General features: G+C 41.4%; 1 protein-coding gene across 1 annotated transcript in view; it reads right to left on the bottom strand.

Annotated features, from left to right (window-relative positions):
- CPD (carboxypeptidase D) overlaps positions 1–15,667 on the bottom strand; it is a 78,656-nt gene that overhangs the window by 53,154 nt on the left and 9,835 nt on the right. The window contains exon 3 of the mRNA XM_073667975.1: positions 2,439–2,581. Coding sequence (XP_073524076.1) covers positions 2,439–2,581 — 143 coding nt within the window. The remainder of the gene's footprint in view (positions 1–2,438; positions 2,582–15,667) is intronic.

Raw genomic sequence — 15,667 nt, 5'->3', positions numbered from 1 at the left:
AGGAAGCCAGGATGGTCCCAATGGGAGCAGCATGGAGGGAGGAGGGAGCACCCCGACTGACCACTGCCCAGCAAGTATGATAAACACAGCGCTGCCCTGCCGGCACAACAGCATTGCAGAATCTCTCCATGTCCCAAGGGGGACAGGAAAACAATGGGTATGGACGGTGGGGAGGGGCTTTTAAACTCTCTATGTTCCTGTCCCCCAATAGGGCGTGGACAACATCCTCCAATGCTGTCGTGGAAGGCGTATTGAGAAGTATATTATATGCTGACAACAAAATCACACAAAAATCATCAATGGAAATCAAATTTATTAACCAATGGAGGCCTGGATTTGGAGTCACCCCCAAAATTAAAGTGGAAAAACACACTACAGGCTGATCCAACTTTGATGTAATGTCCTTAAAACAAGTCAAAATGAGTCTCAGTATTGTGTGTGGCCTCCACGTGCCTGTATGACCTCCCTACAACGCCTGGGCATGCTCCTGATGAGGTTCCGGATGGTCTCCTGTGGGATCTCCTCCCAGACCTGGACTAAAGCATCCGCCAATTCCTGGACAGTCTGTGGTGCAACGTGACGTTGGTGGATGGAGCGAGACATGATGTCCCAGATGTGCTCAATCAGATTCAGGTCTAGGGAACGGGTGGGCGAGTCCATAGCTTCAATGCCTTCATCTTGCAGGAACTGCTGACACACTCCAGCCACATGAGGTCTGGCATTGTCCAGCATTAGGAGGAACCCAGGGCCAACCGCACCAGCATATGGTCTCACAAGGGGTCTGAGGATCTCATCTCGGTACCTAATGGCAGTTAGGCTACCTCTGGCGAGCACATGGAGGGCTGTGCGGCCCTCCAAAGAAAATGCCACTCCACACCATTACTGACCCACTGCCAGACCTGTCATGCTGAAGGATGTTGCAGGCAGCAGGTCGCTCTCCACCGCATCTCCAGACTCGGTCACGTCTGTCACGTGCTCAGTGTGAACTTGCTTTCATCTATGAAGAGCACAGGGTGCCAGTGGCGACTTTGCCAATTCTGGTGTTCTGTGGCAAATGCCAAGAGTCCTGCACGGTGTTGGGCTGTGAGCACAACCTCCATCTGTTGACATCGGGCCCTCATACCATGATCATGGAGTCGGTTTCTAACCGTTTGTGCAGACACATGCACATTTGTGGCCTGCTGGAGGTCACTTTGCAGGGCTCTGGTAGTGCTGCTCCTGTTCCTCCTTGCACAAAGGCAGAGGTAACGGTCCTGCTGTTGGGTTGTTGCCCTCCTACGGCCCCCTCCACGTCTCCTGGTGTACTGGCCTGTCTCCTGGTAGCACCTCCAGCCTCTGGACAATACGCTGACAGACACAGCAAACCTTCTTGCCACAGCTCGCATTGATGTGCCATCCTGAATGAGCTGCACTACCTGAGCAACTTCTGTGGGTTGTAGAGTCCGTCTCATGCTACCACGAGTGTGAAAGCACAACCAACATTCAAAAGTGACCAAAACATCAGCCAGAAAGCATTGGTACTGAGATGTGGTCTGTGGTCCCCACCTGCAGAACTACTCCTTTATTGAGGGTGTCTTGATAATTGCCAATAATTTCTTTCCATTTGCACAACAGCATGTGAAATTGATTGTCAATCAGTGTTGCTTCCTAAGTGGACAGTTTGATTTCACAGATGTTTGATTTACTTGGAGTTCTATTCTGTTTAAGTGTTCCCTTTATTTTTTTGAGCAGTGTATATACACACACACACACACACAAATATATATATATATATATTTTATATCCCCCCCCCCTCTTTTCTCAGTGCCACCACCATGATGTATAAGAGCTTTGGGGATATTTTAATATTTAAATACATTTTTTTTATTGCCAATGTCTTCTGTACCTGCAGCTGGCATATTCGCCCCAGTAAAAGGACAAATTTACCCTAACTGCACTAAAATCCAACAACTCCTGTGCATCTCTCTCAGCACCAGGCGATCACCAGGTGTCAATGCTTCCTATATTGTATACAAAGCGCTCATTCAGAACAATGTATACAGCAATCATTAATGCAGAGATAGAAGGCAGAGATGGTTTATTACTATCTGGGGGTTCTGGCGGTGTCTGACAGCCAGCTCCTGACTCCTGCAGCTGATGACTCTGCAAGGAGGTTCTAAAAGATGCATGTTAGATCTTCAAGTGTAAATAAATTGGAAATATTTTTTTAGTTGGAAAGGTAGGTTGGGGGGATTGATTACAATGAATAAGTCATCGCAGCATATTTGTGAAGAAAGAAATCCAGGGTCTTTAAAAGACAAGTCAGGCAAACAATAAAATCTTAGCATTTCATAACCACTAATAAGAAGATGGGCTGTAACCAAAATCAAGACGTAGACACAGATATATTTTGTAGAGTAAAGGAAAATACATTAAAATAAGTAAAAGTGTGAACTTACCATTTCCATGAACTTGAGGAGAGATTCTCTGTTATTGTCCCATTCTTGAACCAGATCAGAAGCTGGCGGGTACTTGCAGCAGGACAGTTCAAATGTGACTTCCAGGCAATTTCCCCATACATAATTGTAATCCTGCATCCCACCTGCAGAGGGCAGAGAACACAATAGTATTTACTATTTATCTTAGGGCCACTGTTCTATACTTTATATGTACAGTGACTTGCAAAAAGTATTCACCCCTTGCCATTTTTTGTGTTTTGCTACCTCACATCCTGGAATTTCACCTTTTTTTCTGAGGGTTGACATCAGTTCATGTAAAGAACATACCTACAACTGTGAGTATTTGGGTTTCTTTTTTGTGTGAAGCAAGCAAATAGAACAAAACTGAAATTTCAGTGTGCATAACTATTCACCCCCCTAAAGTCGGTACTTTGTAGAGCCTCCTTTTGCGGCAATTACAGCTGCAAGTCGCTTTGGATAAGTCTCTGAGCTTTCCACATCTTGTCACTGAGATTTTTGCCCATTTCTCAAGGCAAAACTACTCCAGCTCCTTTAGCCATTAAAACATAACCACTGAGGACTCTCAAATCTAAATATTTTTCTATCTACTACATAAACTACTACTATATAAAGATATATATTTTTCCTGTATCAAAATGTTTTATAGACTGATGAGATGAGAGGGTCTCTTGATGGACCAGTAACGAGAACAGATCTACACTTCACTCACACGCCAGTAAGGTGAAGGGGGGCACTGCTATGGGCTGGGATTATTAAAGATGAGCTAGTTGGACCTTTTGGATTGAAGATTGACTCAAAATAAACTACCAAACCCACTGCCAGATTTAAGAAGACACTTTCTTCAAGCAATGGTACAGGAAAAAGTCTACGTCTTTCAAGAAAACCATGATTTTTATGCAGGACAATACTCCATCGCAGCATCGACGTCTCCACTGCTCGGCTGCCAATAAAAGACTTACAGTAAATCTGAAAATGAGGACATGGCCCCTTCCTCAGATAACCTAATACCTATTGAAAACTTGTGGGCCCTTCTTAAAACTGGAGATTTAAGGTGAAGGAGAACAGTCACCTTTCTGATCAGTGTCTGGGGGCTGTGGTTGGTGTTGCCCAAAAAGTTGATCGTCAACAGATTAAGAAATTGAAACTCCATGGATGGAAGGGTTATGACTTAATGAAAAGAAGAACAGCTATATTGGTCACTGATTTTTTTTTTATATCAGAAATTTATTTTTGTACAATTTGAGTTGTTTGGTTATTAGGCCATATGCACACGTTCAGTATTTGCTCAGTAAGCTAAAATCAGGAGTGGGTAAAAAATCCAGAAGTGGTGACGTGTTTCTATTATACTTTTCCTCTGATTGTTCCTCTTCAGATTTTGACTTACATATACTTAGGAAAAATACTGACCCAATACTGAACATGTGCACATGGCCAAATTCTGGCTGTGACAGATAAAAACAAACAATTGAGATGGGAAAATGTATGTTTCTCATTTAGTCACCCAATAATTCTGCACATAGATATTTTAAGAAAGGAAAGTAAAAGTGAGGTTTTGTCTAAGTATTCAGGTTTATTAACCTTTTGGATTGACGACAGCCCGGTAGATGTTCAATAATAAGATTAAAAATCAAAAATACAAATTGCCTAATAATTGTGCGCACAGTTCAGTGAGAAATATGTCAAGCGGTAAATGGATTTGGATGTGATAACACTAGGCGGCCGGGCTGGAAGCCAGATGTAGACGCTTGATGAGACAGAATGAGACCTTCTGTGATGCCAGCATTTATATCCCAATGTAAGCAGCGTTCACAATGTAATTTGCAACTTTAGAAAAAGCAATACCCAGAAAACACTACAAAATGAGATGACCCTGCTGAGTGTACAAGTATATTATGTACAGAGCGTCCTGAATATTTTTCCCTCCTTACCTCACCACAATGGGTATGAAACAAAGCTGACAAAATGTGATTGAGGTGAAGTGCTCTAAGGGGCTTCTCAAAAATACTGATCTACAACATAGCAATTTTTGGCTATTTTTAACATCGTCTCTCAATTTTCATAGTCTTAAACGTAATTGGCCAATTGCCCGATAAGGTTTTTCCTGGTCCGACATGATCTGTTATTTCATGGCAAATGGTTTGGAGTCGGGTCCAATTTACAATTAGTAGCTGATCAACCTTAAGTCCCCCGACCACCTAATGTGTATGGTGACTTCACATTCTGTACAGAGCAGGGTGAATTCATACACCTGACCCTTTTTGTTCTCTGGGAGATGAGCTGCTTTCCCTGCTGAAGGCTGATGAAGGCTCGGGGGCTGATCACGACTATGAATAAGGGACTTGTATCAGGGAGTCAGGAGAGAACTGATAGCCAAAAGTTATCGAATGTGCATGGCCAGTCCAAAGAGGTGTCGCTGCAAGTAAAGGAGGCCAGTATTAAGGAATACAAAATCAGGCTATGTCCACACGTTGCACTCTTGCTGTGTTTTTTTCTGCAGCAAAAACCTTCTCTTGGTAGTGAAGTTAGGAAGTTTTTCCTGATTTTTTGCAGCGTTTTTGGTGCGGTTTTGTCAATGTTCATGCTGATAAAGTTTAGTGACAAAAAAAAAAAAACCTAATTCAACTTCCTCGGGTTTTGGCACCAAAACCGGATACCTGCGTTTTTTCGGTGTTTTTTCCACTACCCATTGCTTTCAATGGGTGAAAAAAAAAAAAACACTGAAAGAAGTGACATGCTGTATTTGGCAAAACCCAAGGTTTTGCACAAAATACTGAAAAAAAACAAAAAAAAAAACCACACAAGCTGTGTGCATGAGACTTCTGAAATCTCAGACTTTGCTGATACTGTAAAATGCAAGTAAAAATTTGCATAAAAAAATGGAACGTGTGAAAATTGCTTAAGAATAAAAATTAATAAATCTATCAGAGTAAAATGCCCAAATCAACAAAAGGGTAAAAAAAAAAAAAAAAAAAAAAAAAAAAAAAAAAAAAAAAAAAAAAGGATTGCTCTGATGAGATCAGCAACACAGAATGGCCTTGTGGTGCACAGAACACAAGCAGCATTTATAGTCAGTGGCCAGTGTCAGGGTGGATGTCACCACATCTCTTCACCAAAGGGACATTTTGTGATGGCCGTCTGTAAGGAACATGCAGAGCTTTCCTGTGCTGTTAGGCACAAAAATACAGTGTGGTCCTCAGTCCAGTGAATGGGGGTAAACAGGAAAATATAGGTTGTGAGCCTATCCCAGTGTATACGGTTTCCTATGTGCGCAAGTGCCTTGCCACTTAGCAATGGGCCCTTTTCTAATGCAAAAGTGTAAATTTTTCCTCCAGAAAAAAAAAAGCAGATTGATGGCATATGTATTATCATCCATATGTCTGTTTTTTACATTAAATTAGAAAATATTAAAAGGCCCAATACAGTTTCCTATTTTAATAATTGCAGTGGATCCGTAAAAAAAAGAAAACACATGACAGACAGTAATTTGTGCCTGTGAAAAACAGATCACAACCATTGACTTATAATGGGAGAGTCTGATCAAAGTAGTTCATGCTGCGATTTCTTACACGCAGGCCATCAGTCTGTAAAAACATCCATATGAACTAGACCTGGACTTGCTCTGGTCTGTGTTCCGTCCGTGTTCTGTCCGTGTTCCATCAGATATGCATACGGATGTTTCATTTATGTTCCTTTTATTCCATCAGGGGATGAGTAGTCTCATGTATTAGAGGTATCAATCAGAAAGCCAAAAGATCACCAAAGTTCCCCTCTCTCTTACATAATGTCAAGACACTTACTCCATGAATCTGGTCATTTCCTAATATCAGCACATTTCTACCAATACTAATAATAGACCTCCGCACTATATACGGTATATATTTTCATGCTCCAATCTCCTATAACAATGCTCCTCAGATCCCCAGAGAGATGCTGTTCTTCTACACAGATTCCCTTTGTAGCCTCCACATAATGGACAATTGTGACCGATGGCTAACAAAACGTTGTAATATCAGGACACGTCCATCTGTGTGTGGGCAAACTATTCATGTCAAATAATATCATCAGCAAATCTGGCATTAATGAACGACATAAACCACACAGAAATCAATGGTGACGTGGGGGAAAAGGGGGAGAAAACAAAAGAAAAAACAAAACACTATCTTATCACTATTAGATTATCGGCACAGAGAACTTATTCTGAGCCTAAATAAAGTTTACATGTTCTGCCAACATTAGCTTGGGCAGAGCTGTGACTGCAAACATTTAATTTGAGGCATAAATGAGGTGAGGCCACATCTCCCCACTATGACAGAGCAACTGATGGAACATTGTGCAGTAGAAAGGGCCAAAACAAATATTGGCAGCGGCGAGGTAATAGCTTTCACTATTTACTTTATTATTACAACTGGGGAAAAAATATGCTGTCCTTTGTATAAAGACATAACAAGGATTTTATGTATTAGGTAAGCCAGTGCCACGATACATCATCTATACAGGAGAAGATGGGGGGGTGTACCGTAGATACAGTGGGGAAAATAAGTATTTGATACACGGCCGATTTTGCAAGTCTTCCCACCTACAAAGAATGGAGAGGTCTGTCATTTGTTGGGGAGACGTCTCACCTCTATAATTGCAAAGGATTCTGTACCAAATATTAAAGTTCTGTTTTTCTATTGTATCAAATACTTATTTCATGTAATAAAATGCTAATTAATTATGTAACTATCATACAATGTGATTTTCTGTTTTTTTTGTTTTTTTTTTTAGATTCTGTCTCCCACAGTTGAAGTGTACCTATGACAAAAATTACAGACCTCTATTCTTTGTAGGTTGGAAAACAGCAGTGTATCAAATACTTATTTTCCCCATTGCATCTGCCAAATTCATCTCTAACATTACAGACGTCACCGTAAATCTGGCCATACAGGCAGGGCTGTGGAGTCGTTAAGCCAAACCTCCGACTCAGACATTTCCCTGACTCCTCACTACTCAGCATGTACATAAAGTGCTGCACAGATTCATCTCCACTAAAAGTCTAGATTCTTAGATCAGAAACAGAAGAAACATTTATAGGATATTTCAGAACTTTCCCAAATTCTTATGAAAACATTTACAGCACATCCGTCATTGAACTACTGTACCCAATTTATTATATATCTTAAGAGTCTGAGTGGGTCCATTTGATACCGACTCCACAGCCCTACATACAGGAGATATTTATCTGTTAACGAATGTTTAGCTGACAATCGTTTCCTACAGCTCCCCGAAACTAATGTCAACCTGGCCTAGCCAAGAATTCATGTGTTTTCAATGGAGAAAGAGAAAACCAATACCCCAATGGAAAACTAAAGAATCGGGCATTCAATTTCCAGCTGCCCAAAACTTCTTTCCCTCCGACATCATTGGCCTGGGGAGCTCTGTGATGACTACATACATATCAGATGGATGGCAGGCCCACTCAAAATGGCAGAGTTTAGCCAATTTTCACCTATTCTGCAAAGGGGCCCTAACCCATGTCTTCCACAGATTCTGTATACTAAACAACGAGAAAACCAGCAGTGGACGCTGGGAATAAAATATCAAGAGCAGACGGCTCCCTGCCCCATACTGCAAACCCTATAGCTAAGTGCCAGCTACAACAGCTCTCCGTAAGTACAGCAGACGTCAGCAGTATTCCTACGAGATTCTTTCATGTAGAGGATAGAAATGGCAATTTGAAAGTTTTCATGAATGGAAAAGGATTTTTTTCCCCCTTTTATCTTGGAAAACATTTCAAATTATTACAGACATTGTTATGTAGAAGCAAAAAGCCCTGATCATTGGCTCCAGATTAATATACCTGTGCCAGGGTACAGTAATGTCACCGGTCATACAATGCACAGCAGTGTACAAACACAGACGGATAATCTTAATCTTGGGAGACTGGTACGGAAACCTCAGTCTTAAAGTTAATCAATGACTGAGGCTGTTTTCTACCGTATTCTTGGACTTTGTCTTCTGATGAATTTCTGAGCCCAAACATTGGGTAATCCTCTATGCTACCATAGGCAAACCAACGTACAATATTAATTTGCAACATTCATTGATTTCTAAGATTTACCTCTGAATACAACACATTCAAATCACTAAAAAGGGTTGTCCAGTACTTTGATATTGATGACCCATACTTAGGATCCCATCCTATAACAGGTTGGGCTTGGGGGGGTCCAACACCATCACTGATCAGCTGTTACCAGGTCACATGGTAGCTGGAAGTACATGGTATATGGCAGAAAAACCCCATAGATCTGTACACAGGGCAGCATCTGTTCTGTGCGGAGCGGCCATGACTCTGCATGCTGTAGCCCTAATTCACCCAGGTCTTGATGAGGGGGCGTGCTGGAGTCAGACACTCCGGATTCAATAAGAGGCGAACACCCATAATGAATCTGATGCACCTGATATGTGGCATGGCTCCAGTCGTGGACTAGAGTAAGATTTCTAGCGTAAGGAACACTGCCGCTAGGCATGAATTTGATGAGTCGCCATGCCAAGGCCCGACTCTGCCCGCTTTGTCAGAACTGGATGAAAATGGCGTGTGACTGCCAAAACTCACAAAATTTTTACTGCAGCCTCAAGTTGAGCCAAAATATTGCAAATTTGCAAAGCTTTTTATGCCAGAATTCTAGCATAAAAGCTTTGATGAATGGGGCCAGGGTATTTCTGGTGGCAGCAGGACATGGTAATAGCCAATATGAGAGTCCTCGACAAATCTTTTAAAAGGCACATAGTGAATCACAATAAAACCAGTTATTACATCCAATGAGACCACATTATTTGTGAAGTGACTTCCATCTGCATTTAACAAGAATATTTTGGCATAATTTTGCTTCTCAGACTTTGTTTTCATTGGTTTCGGTTTATATATTGGAATATTACCCAATATACGTCATTGCATAGTCATACAGTGGCACACATTAGTCACTTAAAAAAAAAAAAAAGAAGGGGGGGGGGGGGGGGATACCAGGGCTGTGGAGTTGGTAAGCCAAACCTCCAACCCTTCAATTTCCATGACTCCGACTCCCTCATACACGGCTCATGTTTAAGTGATGCATTTACTGTAGCACAGATTCATCTCAGCTAAAAGTCTAGACCCTTAGATCAGGAATAGTACAGACATTTATAGGACATTTCTTAACTTTCCCAAACTCTTTATGAAAAAATATTCCCCACAAACTGCATTGAACTACTGTACCCAATTTATTATATATTTTAGGAGTTGGAGTCGGTCCATTTTATACCGACTCCACAGCCCTGGGGGATATGGTAGTACAGTCCATCCTAATGGAGGCTAGAGCGTTTTCTCTGGACTGGTGAATGGCAATCTATGATTTCAGTACACTATACATCACGTGTGTGTTGCCCAAAACATGGTGTGAACTTGGCCTAAATTTGTATGTTTCCAGTCTGGAGAGAACTACTCCAAGTCCGCCAGTCACTAATATCTAATTTACCAGACATAACCAGCCCCTACAGCTCAGTCTCTATAGGGCTGTGTTTACACTATATTTTCTGGCAAATGCACTTAACATTTATGCTGAAAATGTTCGTGAAAGTCTGTGTGTTTGACACATACCAGTGTCTCTTGTACACCTGGACGGTATGCATTAGCATTCCATTTTGGTTTCTCTATCGAAGCGTGCAGTCTTCCACACTATTCAATACTAAAATTGTTAAAAATGTATACACATCTTGTACAATAGGAGTCAATAGACGATGTATAAAGCGGCATGGCATAGAGCTGGATACACCCAGGTCTATACTGTCAGTGTACACATCAGATTTATCCAGTGTATATGGCAAAACTGCATAGAGCTTGACATAGGAGCAGCGGCAAAGAGCTGGAAAACGGTCCATGTATTACACGGACGATCCGGTCAGTCCAACATGCTCCGTGCAATTGAGAGTTTCATGTAAGAATAGGATCAGACTGTTTCCCTAAGAGTCAGGATTGTCCCGATTGCAAATATCAATTTTTGGCAGAATTGTCAGCCCCTCGACATTGTCTCACAATGAACCGTTTTACATGAGACACTCAGCAACTATTATCTGAATCATCAACAACATGGAGATTACAGAGTAGAAGTGAGACACAACCTGAGGACATACAGTACAGAGAAAAACTACACATATCAATAAGTTGTAAGAGTTAAAGGGAATCAAGCCGAGAGCAGCATGATGTGGATGCTGAGTCCCAGATTTCTTCCAATTACTGGGCTGGGATTTTTTTTCTGTGTGTACACAATCAGTGTTTTATCAGCAGAAGATTATTAATACAGAACAAAGTCTCACAAGCAGATCAGTCATGCTAATCTGTGTAAACCCATTCCGATCACCATTGCTGACAATGAACAGTGTACATAGGAAGCTGCCAGAAGTGGGTGTGGGCAGAAATATACAGAGTGCAGCATTCTGAGCACTGCTACATCTATATCTATCTATAGCAGCGAAAACAGGGATACATCACTGAAATCAGGCTCTCTGCCCCTACATCATGCTGCTGTCAGATTAAATAGCAAAAACCTGCAGTCAGATTACCTTTAAGACAGCGTCATTTGCTTCCAGTCCCCCTAGCATAAGCCTGCAGCTGCTGAATACTCCAACAGTCCTAGCGGTAGACAGAGCTCTTCATTGGTGGTTAGGTGAAGAAGTGAGGAGCTGTCCATTGTGAGAGTTGTGAAAGATAGCGGCCAGTGGAACCACTATCTTATATCTATGGATGGATTTAGGCCCTGCAATGTATGCGCAGATATTCTGCTACACGGAAATCTGATCTAAAGACAAATATCCAAATGACACAGATCTAAGGCAGAATAGCCAGGAATGAGACAAGCGTTACTTTTCATGAGCTAAGCAAACAGTTTTCATGCTAGAACAAATATAAGACACAGCAATACACACACAACAAACAGAAAAGGCGACCTTTACACACATCCACCCATTATGTACACCCGGTAATCATCCTCCGCAGTTCATGCATTTATCATGGTCAAACAACACTTCTTACATTGTTAGTTACCAGGTAAAATGACATCTTGCATGCTACATATTTGTAGACAATAGCAGGATAAGAAACCCACAGTAGCGAAACCAAAGTCTTAAGCCCCCATAACACACAGGTATCAGTCGAATTATGGTTTAGCCAACAGCTCTCTCCCAACTCCCACACAGAAGCGCTCGACTGCTGTGTTATCTATGAGAGGGGCGATGCCAGACATCTCTAGTGGCGGCTTACCTCTCGGAGAATAAAAGAATAACCAGTCCGAAATCAGACATGCCAAATCCTTTTCTTCCTCGACAGTTGAAGCTGAGAGACCCCAATACACATTAGACTGTCCGCCGATCTGGCCAATATCAGTGGGTTCGGGCGACGTTAATCTAGTGTGTAGGCAAGAAGAGCAGCGCTTACAAGCTCTTGTTCAATAGCGTTTGTAAACACTGCTCTGATGCTGGCCAGATTGCTGGATCTTACCAGCTTCAGAGCCCTTGTAGCCAATCAATGCTGAAGAAGTAAAGATCAGCATGTTTTATCCTTTGCCCCCCTGAGAAATAAGCATGAGAGTATTCTGCAGTCACCTATCCCTGTGAAAAATAAAAGTAAATGCCGATAAGACGGACGTGTAATTATTGCATCATCCCCCATACAGCTATGGTCAACAGAAAGAATCACGAGGCAAGGGGGTCTCATACTTCTTAGTGCGGGGTTAAATAGGCCACTTATGTGATGATCATTCAGGCTTCTGATGGGCTGAGAATTGGAAACCAGCATAATATGAACAGTGGCTAAAAAGTAAGGCTGCTCATCACATAGGGATCACTCAGCTGGCAGTCAGTTCTAGCAGTTTATATGATTAGATATTTTTACATAATAAAAAAAATATTGAAAATTAAAGGAGGTAACATTGCCCGCACAAGGAGTCCTGGGGTCCTGGATGCGAGACCCCAGCGGTTGTCTTGGTTTGGGATTGTATCTGCTCATGACAGAAGTCTGGATTCTCGCTCACTGGGTCATATTCATTTCACCATGAAGAGACGCTTGATCTCCATTCCACACATCAAACAAGGTGAAGCTTTTGTTGCGGTGGCCATTGTACGGCTGACTGATTCTCAATCTGCTCCCTCTTTTTTTTTTTTTTCTACTCTACTATTCTGACTTCTATAGGATTTCAGGCAAAACATAAAAGCAGGAGATGGAAACTGCCATCTATTTCTATACCCAATTTACTTGGAAAGGAAACAAAAAAATTAAATCAAGGGTCGTAGGTGCACATTTAGGGCTTTTTCACATGCTGGGTTTTCGCCCTGGCAAAAAAAGCAAAGTAAATGAGATATCAGAAAACTCATGGACAAGCTACTTACCGGTATTTTTCCTTGTGGACTTGAACCATCAAACAGTTTTATTTTTCTTCCAAATCTGCGGCAGTTCAATTCTTCCACAGTTTTTGCAGTGTTTTTTCACTCAATCAAGTGAATGGAAGGTGGGGGTGGGGGGCCAAAAAACATCGCTAAAAACGAGTATATTTTACACAACATTTTTCCAGCCAACGCTCTGGTTTTTGATACAGAAGAAGAATCTGCTGCGAATACTCAACATGTGCACATACCTTTAAAGGGAAAGATATTGTGCATTTAAAAAAAAACCTTGCTCCAGAGCAAAAACAGTATTGGTTTTGCAATACGGTTCTTGACAATTTTACAGGTGAAATGCTTATTTTTTTTTTTATTATAACATGTTCAACCTTTTAAAAAGGGAAGACCGAAGAAAAGAAAAAAAAAAGCAGTGCACCCGTTCCATAACTATATTTCAGCTTTGATAAAGTACAGTTCACACTTATTGCACCACAATGTGTGCCAAGAAAGTTCCTGACGTACAAGGTACACGTCAGTATGCCCGCATGAACTAAGTAAAAAAAAGTCAATCTAGGAAGTCAGTCTCCAACACTCTCTTAGAGGGGCACAGTAATGACATTATACATCACATTTTTTTTATTTTAAATGTCAGTCATTTGGTGAGGTGTACCCCTCTGTATACCTTCTCCACCAGAAATATGTCTCAAATAGAAAGCTGTAATATGAGTAACAGAGTGCACGGATTAAAGTGAAACTGTCACCAGGTTTGTCCCATATGAGATACGACCACCACCTATATATGTTGTATATAAGCCCTTGATCTGGTCTGCAAGACAAGAAAATCACGAGGCAGTCGGGTCCGATGGGCGTCACTGGTCTTGAAATGTGATTTTAAAAAAAACAACAACTAGTGCATCAGGGCCAGAATCACGGATTACAGAGGTGTCACTTACTGGGCTGCTTGCTGTAGTTTTGATATGATCACAGTTTTATCAGTAGATTGTAATTAGAGGACTCGTAACCCTGCTACCATGTAGCCCTTCATATTCATGAGCAATGTATAACCCAGCCCCCATCACTGATTGGCAGCTGTGTATGCTGTGCATAGGCCAATCAGTGGTGGGGGGCGGGGTTATACAGAGCTCAGCATTCAGAGAACTGCTACATCTGCAACAGAAAAAAAAGTGATTTTGTCAATCAGCAAGCAGCCCAGTAAGTGACACATTGCTGGAATCAGGGTCTCTGCTCCTAAATCATTCTGTTCTCAGATGAGTAGCAAAAACCCAGTGACATTTTCTTTAAGCATCAGCAAGATGGGGAGCAGTAGGGAGAGGGGGGCCTCTTTGTCAAGCCAAAAGTTCAGGAGTAGAGGAAGAGTCATGGCAGATAACCATATGCTGGTTGCTTGTTCAGCCAACAGCTATCTAGGGTGTATGGGCACCTGAAGTGTTTCTATCCCACATATCCCTTATATAACAGATCAGCAGATCCATGATGTTCTCTCACCAAACATCTGATATGCAGCTTCACTTTTAATTAAATTTGGAGCTCAAATTTCAGTTTCAGCTGCAAATAATAAAGTATACGGTTTCTCTGAGGCAGGGACTCAGGCTTTATGAATAGGACATTGTTTTTTTACTTACTAATGTAGAAAAGACTTTCTGCTTCAGATTACAAGCTTCACAAGATCACAAAACACTGAGGAACAAATGCCAAGAGTCACAACCCCAGCTAAACGAGGAACGTGCCATTTGCAATATAAGAAAAATAAACAGAAGATAAGAGGGTCTGTCCGATCACGCTGTCCGGTGCACACACTGTAAGGACGCCGACGTCTGCAGTATTAGGGTGGCTTCAGTCTTTCATGACAATACTTGGCAACCCTTTAATGCTCAAAAATAAATTTTAATCCAAAATATATAAAATTAAGTTCTCAGGTTATCCCCTAATGAGTGATTTTTAGAAGATCTACATTCCCGTTCTAGGAAAGCTTGGTACAGCAATATGAGAAAGTAATGCTAATGAAAAAGAGAACCTGCCAGTGCTTGTGCCGCCCTATCTGCATTAAGGGAGAGACCTGTCAAACCAAGCCGGGCACAGAGAGGCCAGAGGCTTTTTAAAATGATGGCCCCAATTCTTTAAGACTGGCATTCTGCATGTCAGTCTTGAGGAGGAGTGTGAAGGAGTAAGATGAGCCAAGTTCATTAAGAAGTGTGCGCCTCTGAATCATTTTGGTGCATCGTTCAGATACAAGAAACGCACTTCAGTCAGGGGTTGGAGACATTCCTGATGTAATTTGTTGTGAATTTGTACATTATGAGAAATTCGCCATCTATAGCTGAAGAAGCTCGTGCGAAACGCGCGTTAGGAGGGATATTCTCACGTGGATGACCGCTCTGTTTGGTAACTATACTTTAAAAGTAATCTAATGAATTTATGAGGATCTATGGTAACCTATGTAAGGGGATGATGTTTCCTGGGCATGAGTCTATTGCATTTTGATGCGTTAAATTATGTTTAATATTTATTGCCCACGTGACACCATCTATATGCTAAATAATGGGAGGATAAAGGCATTCAACAAGTTGCAATGAAGAGGTTATTTTTCCACTACTAAATTTAAGGGAACTTGTTGCCTACTGTCATTGTGGCACCGTTTTTGGCATTTGCTTACTATTTATCCTATTTATAAATAAAGATATAACTGAGTGTTTGGTCATGCCACGTGATGCCTTTTACTGCTGTATTTCTATGCCTTTTTTATTCCTGTGTTGTTTTTAATTGTGAATGAAATAAAGAGTTGTTATTTATAAAAAAAA

The sequence above is a fragment of the Phyllobates terribilis genome, unplaced genomic scaffold (assembly GCF_046119375.1).
Source record: "Phyllobates terribilis strain yellow unplaced genomic scaffold, ASM4611937v1 Scaffold_2__4_contigs__length_985480577, whole genome shotgun sequence".
Lineage (NCBI taxonomy): Eukaryota > Metazoa > Chordata > Amphibia > Anura > Dendrobatidae > Phyllobates > Phyllobates terribilis.
The sequence above is the reverse complement of the archived record's forward strand: the minus strand, read 5'-3'. Positions and strand labels throughout refer to the sequence as shown.